This window comes from Typopeltis vanoorti, chromosome 1 (genome assembly GCF_054136105.1).
Source record: "Typopeltis vanoorti isolate ZY-2024b chromosome 1, IOZ_Tvanoo_1.0, whole genome shotgun sequence".
NCBI classification, from domain to species: Eukaryota; Metazoa; Arthropoda; class Arachnida; order Uropygi; family Thelyphonidae; genus Typopeltis; species Typopeltis vanoorti.
The window spans coordinates 139,314,292-139,337,654 of NC_143549.1; the positions used below are offsets into that span (position 1 = coordinate 139,314,292).

The 23,363-nt window shown below is 34.2% G+C and overlaps 1 protein-coding gene across 1 annotated transcript in view; it reads right to left on the bottom strand.

Annotated features, from left to right (window-relative positions):
• Dora (zinc finger SWIM domain-containing dorado) overlaps window positions 1–23,363 on the bottom strand; it is a 495,561-nt gene that overhangs the window by 76,295 nt on the left and 395,903 nt on the right. Inside the window, exons 20-21 of the mRNA XM_090399467.1 lie at window positions 7,871–8,192; window positions 7,100–7,637 (exon numbers count right to left, since the gene is read on the bottom strand). Coding sequence (XP_090255593.1) covers window positions 7,100–7,637; window positions 7,871–8,192 — 860 coding nt within the window. The remainder of the gene's footprint in view (window positions 1–7,099; window positions 7,638–7,870; window positions 8,193–23,363) is intronic.

Sequence of the window (23,363 nt, forward strand, 5' to 3'; positions counted from 1 at the left end):
ACCACAATCCACAGAACAACCACTTCAACCTGGAGCTCAAATAATCCTGTCAATTTCAATGTTTGCAAAACACAGTTCTGCCTTATATCCCACAAACACATTTTCCCATCTTACCTTTGAGAACACCCAAATCTCTAGTGAGATTTCTCTCCTTGAGATTACCTTGACATAAGACTCCCCCAGCATAAACCATTGCCTCCTCCTCAGAAAAATGCCTCATGAACAGCTCTTAACTTACAAATCACAAATTCATCCAATCATTGAGTACAGCTCGCACATCTGGGAGCAGTGTCCAAAGCTACCTAGTACTCAACACAATACAGAAGATATCAATAAGAATGATTAATGACTCATCTTTTACTAACTCATTCCATCCACTCTCATGCAGGTATTTAGGATCTACTGCATGCATCTTCTATAAATATTGCTGTGGTGAATGTTCATCAGAGCTAGCATCAATACTACCCCCTCTCTCTCTGAAACATACACTGTTCCCACAATCCAACTGTGAGTGGCAGCTGCATGCATCATAGTAAAACTCTATACTCATAGAACACGTTTCTCTTCCAATTCTTTCATTCCTTCTGCTGCTGCACTCTGGAACAGCCACTACTTCCATTCATATGGAGTAAAGGCTGTTCCCAAGGCATACAATGCATAGGCCTTCAAATCTAATGTGAACATATTCCTCCTTTCCCAAATCTATTCCCATACATGGTACTTGTGTATTACAGGCTGACCAACCAACGTCTTGTGTATGGGGCCAAGATTTAAAAAAAAAAAAAATTGCTGGAGAATTATAGAGTTGATGATGGTAGAATAAAAATCATGAAATAAGATTGTGTGAAAATTATTAAAATTGCCTATGGTTGACTCTTTATCCAACCATGTGTGAGTGATCCTAAAAAATGATGAGGTATAATGACTGAAAAAGAATCTTTATGGTGTATTGGTTGCTTTGAGTAAGCAGTTGTCTTCAGAAGGAAGAAAGAATGAATGAAAGCATTATTGGGGGGGGGGGGTGATTCACTCACTCACTCTCTCACACACACACACCATAACTTTCCTGATGATCATTGTGTGAATACAACATCTTGTAGATGTATTTACAAGGATCTCACCTGTTTATGCCATTTGTCTTCTTTGTTTTGGTAACACCAATTATGCTGATGTGATATTTCTCTAATTATTCTGCAATTCAACTTCTTTTCCATTAGTACTTTTTATGATGATTGCTATCTTGAATTCTGCTGATGACGAGTTTGATGACAATTCTACCTAGGGATTTTCACAAATAACACATGCTAAGTGGGATATGAAGCCATAATCTTCTTGAATATCAATAATGCCACATTATTTTCTAATATCTTCTTTTTTAATATACTTTTACAATTCATGTCATCTTCATTCCCTAATTTTTTTTCAGGACTTCATACTTATAGTTACCAGTCTTCAATAAGTGTTTATTTCTAACCTGATCCTAGACCATCTTTTAATTGGTTTGAATTCTGCTGTTAGCAGATTTCTCTCTTCTTTCACATTTATTAAACTATTTCTTCACTATAGTAGCCCTACTTAATGCAATATCTATTATTGTATTTATCTTGCCATCTTCACTAAAGATTGAACTAAAATGTGTAACTTATTCTATAGTTTAACTAATGAAAATGCAGTTTCATATTTGCATAGTTTTTATCTTTTTATTGCTGACACAGCAATTATTTTATTTGGCGAGATACTCTTGAAGATCAGGAACAGATTTATTTAACAGGCTAATACCATATACATATTATATAACTAAGCTTAATATCTCTGTTTAATAACAGGTTTGATACGACTTTTTTTTTAATGATGTGGTCTACGTAGATTATAAATAATAGCAGTGATAGTGTACAAGATTATACACCTTGCCTTACATTTGATTTAACATCAACCTCTATTCTTGTATAAAGTTTAACCAATCAAATTTAGCGTTGCAAGCAATTTTTATCTTAGTACCCCATTATCTACTTTTTTTTTTTTTTTTGTAGCCTTTTCTCAAGTATGCTTGCACATTCAGTAGGTGAATCTTTCATAGATTTGTCATGTTATTTTATTTTTGCTTCAAGTAATCTACTCCAGTCATCTTAGACTAACTTCCTGTTCAAACATTTTGAATTGTGGATGTAGCTGCAAAATATATTGTATCTACATTTTTAAGCATTTCAGGTTGAAGACATTTGATCCTACTACTCTTCACTTATGTTCTGAAATTCCACAACTGAAATATATATACATACACAAACACATACCTGCTTTGCATAGCACCTCATAATTTTTCAGAGTAATTGTTTCAATCATTCAGAAAAAAGGAGTATCAAATTTTCAAGATAATATTAGCATTAATGAAGTAAAAAAAAGTAATGTTATGAAGTGATGGAAAGGAACAGCAAACTAAATAAGATACTAGGGAAATCACATGAATAAATAACACTCCTCATATAAACTTTAATAATTTGAATCGTTTAAAGAATGAAAAACAAATTAAAAATGTGAAAGCTCTCTTCTTTTTTCACTTCCATTCTCATTCCTTTGTATAAATGCTTCTCATATATTTTTCAGTCTTATTCCCCATTATTATAACCATATTGACAATAGGAACGATACTACAGCTTAGCAATAAGAAGTAATATAATCATTTGGGAAAAAAATTTCAGCCTTTATATTTAGTTTCTATATTCTTTCCAAAATTCTCCCATGACTTTTGTCTAACTACTTAGTTTTGCTACCTTCTATTTTATTTATTTTTTTACATTCTCAAAAGTTATGTGCTAATTTTTTTTTTTTCCCACATGGACTGTTTCTCTAACTTCCTGCATCTACCAGAGCATTCTGATTTTTCTATCAGATAACTTCAGCATATGCTTTACTGGTTAGTTAATCAAACTGACTTCAAATTCAGTTTCCATTAGTATTAAGTAAGTAACTGTTTTTAAATTCCTCCCCCCCCCCCAATAATATTTATATATTCCAGTTCTACAATTCATATCTGAATGTCCTTGATTTGATCTTGATTCTTTTCACAATTTCCATACAGATTTTTCTTTTCAGCATGATTCACGCTGTTTTCCTATTAGAAACTAGATATACTATTATATATTTCCAAAATTAATAGTTACATGAAAAAAAAGTTCAGATTTCTCACTGAAAAATCAGTGCTCAGGTCATAGGATAAAGAAACACTGCTGAATGTCATAACATTAATCTTTAACTTCTCTGCTTGAAAATGTAACAACCTCTTTCATTAGATTAAATAATTACAATTTTATTTAATGTTTAATTTAATTTTTAAAAATCATCATCATCAAATTCCTGCCATGTACCCTCAAGGGGTGAACAGGATATGATAGTACTACATGAAAAAAATTACATCATTATTAATTTCCTATCTACAATTTTCCTCCAAATCAGTCTGTTACTTGTCAACACTCCAACATTATCAGATCTTATATTTCTATCGTCTGAAGCACTTTGTACCATATCAATCCACCTATATCTTGGTCTTCCTCTGGGTCGTTTTGCTGCCAACCTGGCAGAGAACACTTGTTTTGCTAATCTTTCTTCGCCCATTCTGTTTAAGTGACCATACCAAATGAGATTAGCTCTGCTAACGCATTCCTGGATGCTGACAATGTCAAGTTCTTTCCTAATATCCTCGTTTTTAATATGATACTGCCATTGATGCCATCTGTTCATGCCTATAATCTTTCTCAGGAGTCTCATATCTGTGGTCTCTAGTCTTTAGTCAAGTGTTTTACTTCTGACCCAGCTCTCAGATCCATAAGTTAAAACTGGTTTGAACACTGTCTTGTATACAGCTAATTTAGTGTTCCGACTAATTTCTCTCTTATTCCATATGAATTTATTCAATTGACTTCCCACCATACCAGCTTTGCTTATTCTGTTGTCTATTTCTATATTTAATTTACCATCTTTAGTAAAAATCGTGCCTAAGTAGCTAAAATGTTTCACTTGTTCCACAGGTTCTCCATTCACAACACAGTTGACATTTTCAATGATTCTGCCTATTTTCATTGTCTTTGTCTTTTTATTGCTGACCTTCATACCATATCTATTACAACAGCTATTCAATTTAGTCAGAGAATCTTGCAGACTTGTAGCGGATTTATTTAGAAGTACAACATCATCCGCATAAAGCAAAGAGCTGACATTAACATCTCCAATTTTGATATCAGGTTTAATACCACTTTCCTTCATAATGTGATCCATATAGATAATGAATAACAGAGGGGATAATGTACATCCTTGTCTCACACCAGATTTAACATTAAACCATCTTCCTGTACTTCAATTCTAACTGCTGACTTACAACTCAAATAAAGACTAAGTATTGCTTGATATAATGCCCCATTGACACCATATAACTGCAGCGTATTGAATAGCTTCTCTCTCTTGGCACCTTGTCATATGCCTTTTCCAGATCGACAAAACTTAAATACAGATCTTTGTTATATTCCCATGCTTTCTCGACTATTTGTCGTAAAGTGAAGATTTGATCATGACAGCCTCTATTTGGCCTGAATCCAGTTTGTTCTTCATCAAGCTTTTCTTCCACAATTCTTCTCAACCGTTTCTCAAGTATACTTGCATAGATCTTGCCAGGAACACTCAGTAGGGAAATACCTCTGTAATTCTCACATTCAGTTTTATTTCCCTTTTTATATATGGGTACTATGAGAGCTCTACTCCAATCATCGGGAATTCGTCCCTCTGTCCAGGCTTTCTGAACTATGCAGTGCAGCCACTGTAAGACTCTTATACCACCATACTTCAGCATTTCTGGTCGAATATCATCTACTCCTGCTGCCTTTCCACATTTCAAGCCTTTGATGGCTTTTTCTACTTCAAGTATGGATATGTATTCCTGACTGCATGCCTGCTCAGTGTTTTTTTACCACTGTGCTGTCATCACTGCTTGTTTCATTTAGCAGTTTTTCAAAGTAATTACTCCATACTTCAAGGATATCTTTTCCTCCTGTTTTCATGTCACCTTTATCATCTCTAATTCCTTTTATAGCACTCTTTCCTCCATTCTTAAGCTTCTTCAACAACCTCCAAGATATTTTGCCACCTTCTTGATATTTATTTTCTATATTGTTGCCAAAGTCCTCCCATGACTTTTGTTTAGCTAGTTTTACACAGTGTTTAGCATTCTTGCATTTGTCTCTATATTCTCTAAGAGCACAAGCTGACTTATTTGACAGGAACGTTTGGTATGCTTTCTTCTTTTCCTTCACTGCCTCTTTAACTTCCTGTGTCCACCAGGGAGTTCTGATTTTTTTATCCTTACAGACAACCTCACCACATGCCTCTCTGGCAGAATCAATCAATATTTTCTTCAGAGTTTGTCACTGAATCTCCAAGGGTTTGATTCCTGTTCTCAAACTCTTTCATTTTTTCTTCAATAATCTTTGTGTATTTTAGTCTACAGCTCACATCTGAGAGCTGCTCAACTTTTATTCACTTTAAAACTTTCTTACATGTTATTCTTTTCAATATGAAATTCAATTTTATCCTGCTCAAGACTAAATAGTGATCACTTCCAATTTCAAATCCTCTGTACACTCGGGTGTCCTGCACCAGGGAGAAAACATCACTATCAACAATAACATAGTCAACGAGACTTTTCTTATTCCTAGCCTCTTCTCTCCATGTGAATTTGTGCACATTTTTATGTTGGAACATGGTGTTAGTAATAACCAGTCCATGTCCTGAGCAGAAATCCAACAGATATTTGCCATTATTATTAGCTTTGCTCTTTTCTCCAAATTTTCCCAAAATATTTTTGTGTCTCACAATCATTTTCGTATTAATTGTGAATATTGTATTTTTTTAAATGAATAAAGTTATACCATTTGTTACAAAATGCCCAAAAGAAAGTGTAATTTCAATGAAAAATTGAAGGATTTTTTTTTTCCTTTCATTTTCATAACAAAAAGCAGTGATTGTAATGATAGCTCAAGAGTGAAATGTAGCGTGTGCCATGCAGAATTTAACATTGGCCATTGAGGTAAGGCAGATATAACTGACCATGTCAATACAATTTATTGTGTCCTGGTTTTTGGTTTTCAAAAAATAGGATCCCTACACATTCCTAAGGACTGAAAAGCCTCAAAAAATTCTTCCACTTCTACCTTAGTAGAACCTTCTGTGGGACCATAGGCACAAATAAGTCTCATTGTCCAGTTCCCCATTCTCATATTTGCCCACATTACTCTACTTGAGACTGACTGCCATTCAAGAAGATTAGCTTCGTATTTTGTGTTGAATACTATGGCTACTCCTTCTTTTCCTTGATTGTCATTGCCTGAATATAACATTTTGTATTTATTGCTCAGAAAGATCTCACCAGTTTTGGTCTTTTTTGTTTCAGTCACCCCTATTATGTCGATCTGGTATTTATCTAATTCCTCAGCTAGCTCCATTTCTTTGCCATTCAGGCTTCTCACGTTGATAGTACCGATCTTTAACTCTGGTGATGTTGAGTTGGGGTTTATTTTCAGATTTGTTCCAGTAGCTGACTTTTCGCTGTTCGCCCTGGTTCCCTGGCAAAAACAACGGGGGGCCTTGTTTAACCGGGCGACGCCCCAGCCGGCATGAAATTTTATAACTGAGAGGAGACCTCCACATAGCCTTTAAAGGAATGCGGAGAACTGACCAGGGCTTCTGACCTAATGTCCAATCCTCACCTTCTCGTGGTGCACCCTGTTGGGTATCTACTTGGATACTGAACGGACGAGGATGGGCTGGCAATTTGGGATTTAGCCGACCAAATTGTATTCTTATTGGTTTAACCAAAATATAGAATGATTTTTAAAAATTACTAATGATAAAACAAATATATTACAGTAGCCTATTAACATAACATATCATATTTCTAATATTTTGCAAGCATTTCAGGTATATGTTTTGTTTTTGCAGTTCTTTGATTTATGACTTTTGCTATCTGGACATACTTGAGATTAGTTTACAAAGTTATAATGTAGTTCACAAAGATAAAAGAGTTTATCAATTGCTTTAAGAGATTACATAAAAATACCTGGGCTGGCTGAGGCGGTGATAATGTTGGTGATGGTGCAGTAGTAACATTCTGTCCATTCATTGGTAGCACAGGCCTTGTCTGAGACATAGCTGCTTGAGATACTGATACACCAAGCACACGCCCTGAATATAGGCCAGTGGGTGTGGGACGTATGTGAGCTGCACCAGCAGCTGCTGCTGAGTAATAAGATGAACCAGCTAAAGCAGAATAATGGTATGTTGGTGGTGGCGCTGGCAAATAAGCTGGATGAAGAGAAATGGGAGTATGAGGAAAGGGTGGTACACCTTGAATGTATCCATAAGGAGTAGGAGGATAAGCAAGAGCATAAGAAGCAGGGGTACATGCAAACTGAGGGATAATTTGTAAGGAAGGTGGGGTTGGCACTACACCTTCTACTTGGCTAACATTGTTATTATGGCTTGCTCTATCTGGAATTGCAACATTTGGACCAACATCAACTTGAGTATTGTTTGTTGTTCTGCTATCTGCATCACGGCATCTCTGATCAGAGACACTCTCATCATATAGTTCATACCTAGGATGGTAAACAAAGGAAAATTTAGAAGTTGATCTTATAATACATAAATTTTGAAAAAAAAAATATATATATAATATTTTTATTATATATTTTTATATATAATTATATAATATTTAATAATTATATAAAAAATTATATAATATTAAATTCAGAAAGAAGTAAATGGCAAAGAGTAATAAAAAATTATTAAAGTAAACTATATTTTAGAATGATGACCAATTTTTACTTACCATTTACGAGCTGTATCAAAGAGTACTTCAGGAGAAACTCCTCCTCCTTTAGCAGCAGATTCTATAGCCAGGCAGGCTCGTTCAAGCATCTCATTGCTTTGTTCTTTACACTGAATAAGAGCTCGCTGAATTTCATTAGGGTTCAGCGCATGAGCATGTGGCAAGCAGGACAGGGCAAGTTGTGCAGCAACTCTTACCATGGATGGATCTCTGCCTCGTGATGCACGATCTGCTAAAGATGCCACCTCTGGTGGGGTTAAATGGCCTTCCCAAGTTTCAATAAGAAAATTAATTGCAGGTGTGCCAATTTCCATTGCTTGACCTACAGAAATCAATAAAAAGAATCAAAATGTGAAATTGTTAGCATTTTTATAATACTGAGATGGATATAATAAAAATGTAAATATAGAAACTGCATTTTGGAATAGAGCAGTTCACAAGATGTTTATCCTCTACAAACTGATATTCGGAAACTCTCTGGATAGGGTTTGCTGGTATTTGTTTCCAAAATTAGCATACAAAAACAAGTTCATGAGTTTTGAATGCTCTGTGTGATGAACTGCACTTACTTATGCCTTTGATTTTTAGCTGCCTTTCTTCATGCTGAAGTTGGTAGTGCAGTAATATCAGAGGAACTATGTTCAACACTTGAGTTTTTTTTTTTTTTTTTACTAAAAAATTGATTATTGCATATATTCATGCAATACACTTTATTATTTATAGAAGCTTTTAATACAGCTTAAAAAAAAAAATCTAGTAAATTCTAAGATTAACACCACCAGCAGGTGCAGTATTGTTTCATTCCTAAACATGCTGTAATGATTTCAGTATAAAGTATGAAAGTAAAATTTTATTTATTCATTCATTCAACTAGTTTCTTATGCACTATGAAGAACCTCATCAGTAATAAATTAAATAACAATTTGAAAACATATAATAGCTAAATGATTTATTATTATTATGTGAAACCTCCAAGGACTCATTGTGGGAGGGCACCCATTCTGCACAACCCACCACCTATACTACTCAAACCTCCATCTACACACCATACCATAATCCATCAACCACAAACAATACCATCTACCACCATTAATGGTATTTCTTGTCTGTAAATTTTTAATACATAAAGTGATGGCAATGAAATCATTGTTGAATTGATAGTGCACTTTCTGTTTCAACATCACACACATGTGCTTGCTTCACTGTTAATCTGTGGTGTATAACATCCATCATAATCTAGTTTTGTATATTTTAGGTATTTTACGTATGCTGATCCCAAACTGGTTCAGGATAAAGCTAAGATTTTTACAGCAATGAGATGGACATCAAGTATTTCAGAGGTACCTTTAAAATTTGAGAATATACCTATTTAAATTCAGTATATGCCATTTTTGTTAGTTCTCAAATTGCACAATATTTTTCCTTAGTTGTAAGATAATCAGTCTTGACTGATTTGTATGTTCTTTTCTTCTCAACATCCTTGTTATGTTTTTCATGCAAATTTCTCTTGAATTAAGGAGAGACTCAGATCTAACAAATATGCTGCATATTGAATTTAAATTTTATTTTCACAAGTTCAAAGACACTGCTGAAATGACAAGATGTTTACATCATGAAAATTATGGAAACAAATACCGTGTTAGAGTAAAACTTTGGTTTAATATAAACCAAAATAAACACTGAACGTTTTGACCTTCACATTAAGGAGTATACACATATATACAAAAAAAAAAACAAGCTGCACTATAATCTACATGGCATGCTAAAGTTACTGACCAACTGTTACAACTATTGGCCTAACCTCTGCTGAGAAAAAAAAACTTACTACAATCAAAGCTAGAATCCTATTATTATTATCTATTAAGTTATAAAATTAAATTAAGCTGGAGAGCAACATGTTTACAAAAAGGAAAAAATTAATAAATAAAAATAAAAAAATCACTTATATAAGTATACATACAAATTACAACAAATAAAAGCTGAAAAATTGTTTAGAGTCCTAAAGTCAGGACTAGTTTCCAGCATACCTAAAATGGTTTGCTGGAAACTAAGTGGGCTGAATGTGTGCCATCCAAATTCTTAGGATTTTTATGCCACCATTATTATTAAGTTAGGGTGGTTAATCAAAATTTCACAGGCTTCTTTAAATTACCAGGTTTTTGTATGATGTAACGAGCAAGTACTTTTCCAATCAATTTGGTGTAGGGTGTTAACAGAGTGACCTGCTTCACCAAAATTGTTAAATTCAATGTGTCGCTTGTGCTCTTTTTTTTTTTTTTTTTTTTTTTTTTATGGATAGGAATTGTACGTCCAGTTTTCCCAATATAAGGTAAGTTACAGGTGAAATAGATGCAATAAACTCCAGGATGTGCCAAAGGAGGGAGAAGATCCTTAGAGGAGTTGAATATGTTTTTTTAATTTTAAAGGTGGTTTGCAAGTGGAATTCAGATTATAATGGTGTAGGATTCTATTAATTTTGTTTGATAACCCTTTAATGTATGGGATAGCTATAGTTTTAGTTCTTCACGCATTAGATGTAGTATCTATTGCTATCAAGACTTCATCATCTTTAATAGTATCTTTTAATCTTTTTCTAGGTCTTCCTGTTCTTTTGTTATTCTTTGGTTTCCAACTATAGACTTGTTTTTATTATTCTATCTTTACTTCTTCTTTCCACGTGTTCAATCCATTTTATTCTTCAGGTTGCTACCAAATTGTTTAATGCTTGTATTTCACACTGTTTTCTTATATCTGCATTTTTACTTTATCTAATCTAGTTTTATTTACTATTTTTCTTAATATATTAATTTCACCTGTGTTTAACATTTGTCTTGTTTTCCTAGTGTCTGGTCTTGTTTCTGCATTATCATAATAGGCCTGATTACTGCTTTATAAATTCAGGTTTTTGTCTCTACTCTAAGATGTTTATTTTTCCATATTGTTTCGTTCAAGCATCCTGATATTCTTGCAGCTTTTGCAACTTGTTCTCTGACTTTTTGATGTGTCCTTCCTTCCCAATTCAGTTAATCAAAAAATTAACTGAAAACGAATTACCTAAATAGTTGTAATTCGTTATTTGTTCAATAATAGTACCTTCCAATTCCAATTTGCATCTTTGTGGTTCTTGTGATATTGTCATACATTCTGTTGCTTTATTAAATGTATGTAGTAATATTTGTAGATGAGCTTCATTTTCTGCAATTAATATTACATCATCTGCATGACATATAGTTCTTATTATTCTATTGTTTATTTTAACTCCTGCATTTTGTATTTTACTGTAATCTATATTATTTTTTGATGAAGTTTTATGAAGAAATTTATTAATAATAGTATTTTTGCTATTATCACTGTTAATTTTGCTATTTCACCGTTACTGCATCTATTGCACCTGTAATTTATTTTATATTGAGGAAACTGGATGTACAATCCCTATCCGTAAAAAAGAGCACAAACAACACATTGAATTAAACAATTTTGGTGAAGCAGGCCTATTTTAATACCCTACACCAAATTGATTGGAAAAGTACTTGCTCGTTACATCATACAAAAATCTAGTATGAACAATAATTTAAAGAAGCCTGCGAAATTTTGATTAACCACCCTAACTTAATAATAATGGTGGCATAAAAATCCCAAGAATTTGGATGGCACACATTCAGCCCACGTACTTTCCAGCAAACACTGACTTCAGAACTCTAAACAATTTTTCAGCTTTTATTGGCTACTATCCATACCAGTTGGTCGTAATGTATACTTATACTTAATTAGAAGAAACACAAGTAACACACAGTGAAAATTATTTAATTGTAAATATTTCATCCTGAGTATCTTAGGACATCATCAGTACAGTATTTAAACAAATTAGGAATAACATACAGTTAGGGCACATGATTACAATAGAATCTCATGAAAACGTGCATAATGTGCTAAATAGTACAAAAAAAAAAAAAAAAAACGTTAATTATTTAACACAATTTTGTATGATAATTTCCCATACTTTAGGAATAGTAAGAACGTCGTTGCGGTTTAGGTTTGGTCTGTGTAGTAGGGCTTTAGAACTTTCTTTGTATAAACGTTCATGTTTAAATAAAGATCTATGTAAAAGTTTAGCCTTTTCCCAATGGATCCTATGGTTTGGATTTTCAATTCCATGTTGAGAGAGGCCAGATTTCTGCGGTTTAAGAAGACGAATGTGGTCTTTTCCGAGATGCATTTCTGAACAGACCTACCAGTCTGTCCAAAGTAAGATAATTTGCATGAGCATGGAATCTCATAAACACCAGGTAACATCAAGGGTGAGAATTTGTCCTTAGGAGAAGGTAATAAGTTGTAAATTTGGTTGATAGGTTTGTAAGTAGTGACAAAATTGTATTTCTTCTTAATTTTAGAAAGATGTTCTGAGATGCCTTTAACGTAAGGTATGGGAATCCTATGCACTTCTTCCTGTCTGGTTTGATGTATGCAGAAGTGACGGATGATTTTTTGAGTTGTATTGGGATTATATCCATTTAGGATGGCTGTATTTTTGATAACTTCTAATTCCTGGTTTAAAGATTCTTCAGAGGAGCAGAATTTGAGTGCTCTGGAAACTAGTGATTTAATAATGCCAGATTTCTGAGATGGATGATGAGCAGAAGAATTGTGAATGTAGCGACCTGAGAATGTAGGCTTGCGAAAGATGTACGTGGCGATGGAACCGTCTTCTTTTCTTTTGATGTGTAAATCCAAAAAAGAGATACCCTGTGGAGATTCTTTTTCTAACGTAAAGTTGATGCGATGATGAAGAAGGTTAATTTTATCTAGAAACAGTTGTAATTCAGGTTCGGGATGATTCCATACTGCAAATACGTCATCGACATATCTTAGCCAAATTTTTGGTTTGGGTTCAAAAGTGAATATTTTTTCCTCAAGGTGTTCTAGAAACAAATTTGCTAGGTTTGGTGATAAAGGAGATCCCATTGCTGTTCCTTCCTCTTGCTTGTAAATTTGGCCTTTCCAGGTGAAGTAATCTGATGCAATAACAAACTTGAACAATTCCACTATATCAGACTGAAATTTTTGAGTTAGTAATTCCATTGTTTCTTTATGGGGAATGTTTGTGAAGAGGGAGACAATGTCGAAGCTGATTAACAAGTCAGTTTTTGATAGTTGAATATCTTTAATTTTTGTGTGAAACTCAGTAGAATTTTTGATTGAAGAGACTGAGTGGCCTATGTGAGGGCAGAAAAGATTAGATAAGAATCTTGATAACTTGTACGTTGGACAGCTGATACAGTCTACGACAGGTCTAAGTGGCACATTAGTTTTGTGTAGCTTAGGTAAGCCATAAATTCTAGGAGGTCTTGCATGGTATGTCTTAAGTTTTTTGATTGTTTCTTCATCTAAGGAGGAAGTTTCATTAAGTAGCTTATTTAATTTTCCGAGTTGACGATTCATAGGATCAAAATCCAATTTGGAGTAAGTATTACGATCTCGAAGAAGTAAATTCATTTTTCGGTCATATGAATTGGTATCAAGAACCACAGTGGTATTTCCTTTATCAGCTCTAGTAATGATTAAATTTTTGTTACGTTTTAAGGAAATAATAGCTTTCAATTCCGACGGTGGGATATTTAATTCTGAAGGTTTGGCATTGTAGATCACTTTAGCTACTTTGAAATGAAGTTTGTTGGCTTCAATACTGGAGAGATGCTTGATGTTTCTTTCTATATTATGTATAAAGTCTAAATATGGGAAATACTTTGGTGAAATCGCAAATTTATGGCCTCTTGCTAGAGCATTTAATTCATCTTTTGTTAGTTGATGGTTAGATAAATTGACTACCCATTTTTCCGTTGGTAATTTGTTAGTGATCTTTTTTTGATTGATTTAATAGATTAAGGTATTTAATATGTAGAGCACTATTGCTTTTATCAAAAGCTTTTTTTCCCGAATTCTTTGAGACAGTTATAATTAATTGTAGCAATTCTTGATTTAACGTATTTGACAAATCTGTTTCTAGTTCTGTAATATTTAAATTGTTTGTTGCTAGTTCATGCTTAGACACTCGTAACTGATTGAGTAGTAAGGAATGACTTGCTTTTTGATAGATTTTATGGGTGCCTGAAGATTTGATGGTTTCTTTCAGTTTTGCAAAGGTTGGAATAAGATTATCACGTCTGCACTTTTTTAAAAAAGATATTCTAGCTCGTAGCTTACCCTGTTTTAGTTGGAGTTTTCCTAGTAAGTTTGTTGCAAGCCTACATTCCCAGGTCACTACATTCACAATTCTTCTGCTCATCATCCATCTCAGAAATCTGGCATTATTAAATCACTAGTTTCCAGAGCACACAAATTCTGCTCCTCTGAAGAATCTTTAAACCAGGAATTAGAAGTTATCAAAAATACAGCCATCCTAAATGGATATAATCCCAATACAACTCAAAAAATCATCAGTCACTTCTGCATACATCAAACCAGACAGGAAGAAGTGCATAGGATTCCCATACCTTACGTTTAAGGCATCTCAGAATGTCTTTCTAAAATTAAGAATACAATTTTGCCACTACTTACAAACCTATCAACCAAATTTACAAGTTATTACCTTCTCCTAAGGACAAATTCTCACCCTTGATGTTACCTGGTGTTTATGAGATTCCATTCTCATGCAAATGATCTTACTTTGAACAGACAGGTAGGTCTGTTCAGAAACGCATCTTGGAACATCAAGACCACATTCGTCTTCTTAAACCGCAGAAATCTGGCCTCTCTCAACACGGAATTAAAAATCCAAACCATAGGATCCATTGGGAAAAGGCTAAACTTTTACATAGATCTTTATTTAAACATGAACGTTTATACAAAGAATGTTCTGAAGCCCTACTACACAGACCAAACCTAAACCGCAACGACGTTCTTACTATTCCTAAAGTATGAGAAATTATCATACAAAATTGTGTTAAATAATTAACGTTTTTTTTTTTTTGTACTACTTTAGCACGTTATGCACGTTTTCATGAAATTCTACTGTAATCATGTGCCCTAACTGTATGTTATTCCTAATTTTGTTTAAATACCGTACTGATGATGTCCTAAGATACTTAGGATGAAATATTCACAATTAAATAATTTTCACTGTGGTTTATAAGTGTGTTTCTTCTAATTATAAACGTGCCACAGGTTTCGTTATTTAAAAAAAAATATATATATATACGTATACTTATATAAGTAGTTTTTTTTATTTTTATTTATTAATTTTTTCCTTTTTGTAAACATGTTGCCCTCCAACTTAATTTAATTTTGTAACCTAATAGATAACAATGAATTTCATGCCACCTGGGGCATCGCCCGGTTAAAGAAGGCCCCCGTTGTTTTCGCCAGGGAACCAGGGCGAAAAGCGAAAAATCAGCTACTGGAACAAATCTGAAAACAAACCCCAACTCAACATCACCAGAGTTAAAGATCGGTACTATCAACATAAGAAGCTGGAATAGCAAAGAAATGGAGCTAGCTGAGGAATTAGATAGGTACCAGATCGAAATAATAGGGGTGACTGAAACAAAAAAGACAAAAACTGGTGAGATCTTTCTGAGCAATAAATACAAAATGTTATATTCAGGCAATGACTATCAATTAAAAGAAGGAGTAGCCATAGTATTCAATACTAAATACGAGGCTAATCTTCTTGAATGGCAGGCAGTGCCAAGTAGAGTGATGTGGGCTAATATCAGAATGGGAAATTGGACAATGAGACTTATTTGTGCCTATGGTCCCAGAGAAGGTTCTACTAAAGTAGAAGTGGATGATTTTTTGAGGCTTTAGAAAAAGCAACTGACACAATGAAAAAGGAAAAGTTGGTGCTTGTTGGGGATCTAAATAGCAGAGTAGGAAATGATTGTGAGACATACAAAAATATTTTGGGAAAATTTGGAGAAAAGAGCAAAGCTAATAATAATGGCAAATATCCGTTGGATTTCTGCTCAGGACATGGACTGGTTATTACTAACACCATGTTCCAACATAAAAATGTGCACAAATTCACATGGAGAGAAGAGGCTAGGAATAAGAAAAGTCTCATTGACTATGTTATTGTTGATAGTGATGTTTTCTCCCTGGTGCAGGACACCAGAGTGTACAGAGAATTTGAAATTGGAAGTGATCACTATTTAGTCTTGAGCAGGATAAAATTGAATTTCATATTGAAAAGAATAACATGTAAGAAAGTTTTAAAGCGAATAAAAGTTGAGCAGCTCTCAGATGTGAACTGTAGACTAAAATACACAAAGATTATTGAAAAGAAAATGAAAGAGTTTGAGAACAGGAATCAAGCCTTGGAGATTCAGAGGCAAACTCTGAAGAAAACATTGATTGTTTCTGCCAGAGAGGCATGTGGTGAGGTTATCTGCAAGGATAAAAAAAATCAGAACTCCCTGGTGGACACATGAAGTTAAAGAGGCAGTGAAGGAAAAGAAGAATTCATATCAAAAGTTCCTGGCAAATAAGTCAGCTTGTGCTCTTAGAGAATACAGAGACAAATGCAAGAATGCTAAACACTGTGTAAAACTAGCTAAACAAAAGGCATGGGAGGACTTTGGCAACAATATAGAAAATAAATATCAAGAAGGTGGCAAAATATTCTGGAGGTTGTTGAAGAAGCTTAGGAATGGAGAAAAGAGTGCTGTAAAAGGAGTTAGAGATGATAAAGGTGACATGAAAATGGGAGAAAAAGATATCCTTGAAGTATGGAGTAATTACTTTGACAAACTGCTAAATGAAACAAGCAGTGATGACAGCACAGTGGTAAAAAACCACAGAGCAGGCACGCAGTCAGGAATACATATCCATACTTGAAGTAGAAAAAGCCATCAAAGGCTTGAAATGTGGAAAGGCAACAGGAGTAGATGATATTCGACCAGAAATGCTGAAGTATGGTGGTATAAAAGTCTTACAGTGGCTGTACTGCATAGTTCAGAAAGCCTGGACAGAGGGACGAATTCCCGATGATTGGAGTAGAGTTCTCATAGTACCCATATATAAAAAGGGAAATAAAACTGCATGTGAGAATTACAGAGGTATTTCCCTACTGAGTGTTCCTGGCAAGATCTATGCAAGTATACTTGAGAAACGGTTGAGAAGAATTGTGGAAGAAAAGCTTGGTGAAGAACAAGCTGGATTCAGGCCAAATAGAGGCTGTCAGGATCAGATCTTCACTTTATGACAAATAGTCGAGAAAGCATGGGAATATAACAGAGATCTGTATTTAAGTTTTGTTGATTTGGAAAAGGCATATGACAAGGTGCCAAGAGAGAAGCTATTCAATACGCTGCAGTTATATGGTGTCAATGGTGGATTATATCAAGCAATACTTAGTCTTTATTTGAGTTAGAATTGAAGGAAGTACAGAAAATGGTTTAATGTTAAATCTCGTGTGAGACAAGGATGTACATTATCCCCTCTGTTATTCGTTATCTATATGGATCACATTATGAAGGAATGTGGTATTAAACATAATATCAAAATTGGAGATGTTAATGTCAGCTCTTTGCTTTATGCGGATGATGTTATACTTCTAAATAAATCCGCTACAAGTCTGCAAGATTCTCTGACTAAATTGAATAGCTGTTGTAATAGATATGGTATGAAGGTCAGCAATAAAAAGACAAAGACAATGAAAATAGGCAGAATCATTGAAAATGTGAACTGTGTTGTGAATGGAGAAACTGTGGAACAAATGAAGCATTTCAGCTACTTAGGTACAATTTTTACTGAAGATGGTAAATTAAATATAGAAATAAACAACAGAATCAACAAAGCTGGTATGGCAGGAAGTCAATTGAATAAATTCATATGGAATAAGAGAGAAATTAGTCAGAACACTAAATTAGCTGTATACAAGACAGTGTTCAAACCAGTTTTAACTTATGGTTTTGAGAGCTAGGTCAGAAGTAAAACACTTGACTAAAGACTAGAGACCACAGATATGAGAGTCCCGAGAAAGATTATAGGCGTGAACAGATGGCATCAATGGCAATATCATATTAAAAACAACATTGTCAACATCCAGGAATGCGTTAGCAGAGCTAATCTCAGGTGGTATGGTCACTTAAACAGAATGGGCGAAGAAAGATTAGCAAAACAAGTGTTCTCTGCCAGGTTGGCAGCAAAGCGACCCAAAGGAAGATCAAGATGTAGGTGGATTGATACGGTACAAAGTGCCTTAGACGATAGAAATATAAGATCTGATAATGTTGGAGTGTTGACAAGTAACAGACTGATTTGGTGGGAAATTGTAGATAGATAGTTAGTAATGATGTAATTGATCACCATTGTAGAATGTGGATTATTGGTTGAGAGTATGTGGACTACAAACTCTAGTTAACAGCAGAAAGAGGGGTGTACGATACAGGTCTGTCATAACCTGTACACCCCTTGAGGGTACATGACATTAATTTGATGATGATGATGATAGATAACAATAATAATAATAGGATTCTAGCTTTGATGTAGTAAGGTTTTTTTTTTTTCATCACAGGTCAGGCCAATAATTGTAACGGTTGGTCAGTAACTTTAGCATGCCATGTAGATTGTAGTGCAGCTTGTTTCTTTGTATACATGTGTATACTCCAGATGATTACCTTAATGTGAAAATCGAAACTTGAGTGTTTATTTTGGTTTATATTAAACTAAAGTTTTACTCTAACATGGTAGTTGTTTCCATATTCATGATGTATTCTGATCATTGTGTAAGTATGAAGGAAAGGATTCTCACAAAATGTTTAACACAGAGCAATCAATATCAAGGCCTTATCCTAAATGAACTGTGGTTAGCACATAAAATATCCAAAATATATGTTATGATGGGTGTCATGGATAACTACAAAGATAACTTATTAGTTTGGCCATTAAAACTTATGGCTTCTTGAGCAGCACAAATAGAGAGTTTTCAGGTCATTACTTTGTCCCCCACCACCACCACAAAAAAAAAAAAAAAAAGGATACAGACCTCACAAATATATCAAGCTGGGGACTCATATCCCTGACCAGCATAACTACAAAACAGATTAAACTCAACCATTTTCCCTGGACACCATTAACAAAATACAAAGATTCACACTAGAATGAAACATCATCTGAATGACTTGATCTGAAGCACACAAATTTATGGGGTCAAGGAATATGACTGAGTTTAAGCTATTTCTCATTAGAGATGTAATACGTCTTCTCAACCAACAACAGCTCTGTGTGCACTACTGCCAATTGACTAAATTAAAGCCTTTAACAATGCGAGGCATGAATACCTCTACCACATACTATGTATGGTCTTGCAAAATCGAACCAGACTCAGAAACTCAGACCCTGACTCGTCGAAGACAATATCAGTTAATAAATTCTTGTCTCACCCCATTCCACTCTGCAGAGGAATCACACAGAAATGTCCTTTAAGTTCTCTACTTTTTTGTACTAGCAGTAGAACCTGTAGTACAAAAGATCCAGGAATTTTCAACCTCAGAAGAATTACTGTTCCCTGATTTTACAACATAAAAACCGCCATTTATGTTAAAAATATCATTCTAACCTTAAGAGGAGCCAGACTGTCTACTGCTTTTTTTTTTTAACTCAGCACAAAAGTTTATTAGCATTAGCAGTCTAAATGTCAACTCTGTAAAGACTGAACTCAGGACATTTGATCCTGCAAATCTGTTCTTTGGGCTCATGCCAACAGAAAGACCATAACAATTATTTACCTTCTTCAGCAGTAGAAGATCTAAAAACAGTAATCTTTCCTGCAATTATGTATATAATGTCACTGACACCAAAGAAGAACAGGCAACTGTACTAAACAAAAGATTTCTTAACTATGTCTGGAACTTCCAGAATCAGAAAGAAGGCAAGGATCTCCTCTTTCTACTTATAACCCATTCCCTACCTGTCAAGTAGGTAAAATGCATGTGATATACTTTTGACAATCTTTTCTTTACATGTGCAATGGCTTTGAAACAGATGAACACTTTCTACTCCTTTTCCCAAACCATTTCTCTGGTACCTGTGGGCTGCATATAATGAGTGTCTACTGATAGCATAATACTAATCGCATGTTTGTAATGTTAAGATATATTACTTTATAAAAGGTGCAAAATATTAGTAACAGAAGATAGGCAGAAGACTACAGAAGATTACATTTATAAAGTCTGATTAATATCCTGAAGGAGCAATTAAAATAATCAGAATGCAAGATAAACACCATTTTGTATATCAATTGCACTATGAAAATGTATTATTATCTATAAGTAAAATAGTTATTAATTTTTGCTAAAAATTAAAATTCTTGAACAATTATTTCTTGTAAACTTAAATCAATTAATCTATTCTCAAGATGTTTCTGCAGACAGATGGACAGGTAAATACAAAAAGCCAACAGGAGATGTTTGCATGAAATGTGTATAAAAAGTAACGACAGGGTCTTGTGGCAGAATTAAATAGTAGTGTGAGAAATGAATCCAAGATTTACAGAAATGTTTTAGGAAAATTAAATTCCAGCATCTCTAAACAGCAACAATTAGCCATGCTGTTCAACAGCGGGTAAACAGGAAAGCCATGATGATATCAATTCAATGCTAGTGCCTAGTCAGGACATTCCTGACACCATATTCCAAAATAAAGATAAGCCTAAATTCATGTGGAGGGAAAACACACAAGTAAAGTCTTATTGACTATAAGGATATAAGATTGTACACATGATATTTGAGAAAGGAACAATTGCCATGTAGTTTTGAGAAGGATAAAAATGAATATTACAATAAAAAATAAACGTGTACGAAAATTTAAATAAACAAAATCAAACTTGACCAGTTTTCAGATGATGCAACTTACAAATTCATATGTAGAAATGTTACTGATGGTGTCCAGTTCTTCTTGTGGGTCATAGAGGTTAGAACAGATGAAGCATTGTTTTACAATATTTATGATTTTTTACAATAATAATCTTTCTGCAAAGAATAATACACAGAATCTTGTTAAATATACAAGTGAAGGTCAGTGTACCATATGCATATACAGATAGGACATTAAACAGTGAAAAGGAGAACAGAATGTCCAAGTTGGCTAATTTACCATCTTTTTTTTTTTTATGGCAAATTTAATGCAAGGATTTGATTTATGCTAAGAAAAATAAACAGAGTGTCTTCTGAATGGTCAGACAGCAAAAGACTTCTTCAAAAACTTACAACTGAAATTTTTTTTTTTCCTTCCAATTAAACATAGAGGTTATAGTCTTTTTCCCACTTGAGATAATGGTACCAATTCCTCCAAGGGTGCTAACTCTAGGAACTGAAATTCCCGGATGTGAAGAAGCGAGATGGGTAACTAAGGTTTTAAATGAGATAGTCGGTGCAAACAAGATTTATTCTTTCACCCCTTACGGCAGAGGGAAATATTTAATTGTAGTTGGAAACAAGGGTCAAACTATTACAGGGTTTTACTTTTGAAGGAAGCGCAGTTATTCTTGTAATGGTCAGGAGCCAGGTAAAAACTGCAAAAATCAAAAGATTTTCGATGGAGTATATAGAGAATAGTAATGAAATTCTTATGCAGACATTTTCAAAATGGGGCAAGATTAATGATATTATTATTATTCGTGACACCTCCAAGGAATATGAAGACTCCGTGAGAGGACACCTACTGTACAACTCTCCGTCTCCACCACTACCAAACCTCTACTACTAATCAACTACATCAGTGCCATTTACCGCCCACCACCACAATAAGTATTTTTTTGTCTGTAAATTGCACGTGTTCTGAAGGGCCGATTTGTCTGTATGTGAGATGAAAAACCCGAGTTTCCGGGAGAAAAAACCCTGCTGTATATAAATGGTTTTCTGGTAATGTCACCTTCACAATGGATATGAAGATGCCCATATCAAATTTTGTCAACATCGGTACAACCCAAGTTATGGTAAACTATCCACAACGTCAATGCCTGCGTTGCAGTTCATATGATCACTTAGGTGGTAACTGTCCCAAATCTAAATGCTTCAACTGTATGGAGATCGGACATATTGCTAATCAGTGCCTCAAACCCTGTCAGAAATGCAAAAGTTCTGAACACCACGTTAACACCTGTCCTTCTAGAACTTTCGCGGAAAAAGTGGGAGCTCCTGTAGAGCCAATTAGAACACCATATATATCAGAGAGGCATAATGAAGATTTCTTGGATCTTCCAATTCAGTCTAGTAAAGATGCTTTTAAGCAAACTACACTTGATAAAATCACAAAAAGTGCACAACCAAATCAGTTAGAAATTAGCCCCAAAATTCCAGATCTGCAGGGGCAACTTTTCCAGTCAAATACTGATGGAACATCAGTTGATACCAATAATGAACCTAAAATAACAACTGAACTGGTACACAATGAAATGCAAAAACATTCAACTGTTTTACAAGGAGAAACTGAAGAAGAAACAGAAAAGCAAGTAAGACAACTGAAAGAACTTAATATGCAGACAAGATCATCAAAGAGGAAAGACGAACTAATACAAAAAATTGAAGATAAACAAAAAAAATTTAAAAAAAGAACTACAACTAAAAGAAAAAGAAGTAATAAAAAATGTAAAGATGGAGAAGGCTGTGGATCATCAAATGAAAACTCTTCAGGCTGAGAAGAGTTTATGGATTATGAAGAACCAACTCATGCTAATAAAGCGAAAGCAAGAGATACAATTAAAGAAAATATAATAAAGTTTACTGATTCAAAGTTTTCTCAGTACAGTTATCATCTACATGAAAAGAAAATAACTAGCTTCCAAATAAAAAATGATAGCCATGAAATTGAAGTAACGGAAAGCAACTGTAAAAAACTGGAAAACAGTTAACAAGAAGTAGGTTACACAATTGCTTCTTCACAGATTGAAGACCTCATCGGATTCATCCAAAATTTAGAAGTTAAAGACTTACCAGTGACACTTCAATAATCATAGCATCTCCTTTCTGCATTGCCTCATTAAATGTACAAGGATTCCATAGGCAAATTAAACAAGAAACTATATGGAAACTTATGCTATGCCATAATATCAGGTTTTTGTTTCTCCAAGAAACATACTTCTGCAGATATAAAAAGTTTAACAGATAGATATCCACTTCTTTCTTATTGGAGCTTTGGAAGATTTAACTGCGCTGGAGTTCTTATTCTTGCCTCTCTCCTTGGGCCATTCTGTAATATCCAAAGGGATGCAGAAGAAAGAATCTTGACAACTGATTGGAAATACTGTGGATACACATAAGGTTTATAAATGTTTATGCTCAACCCAATGGAACAGTTAGATGAAAATTCTTCCAGGAATTGGAGCCATATTTATATAGTGCCCACTACATCGTAGCAGTTGGAGACTGGAATTGTACTGAAAACCCCATATTAGACAAAATAGGAGGGCACCCCAGGAGTGGAAAAGTGGGATATGCACAGTTAAAAACATGTCTTGACAATGCTCAACTAGTAGACATATGGAGGATTCACAATC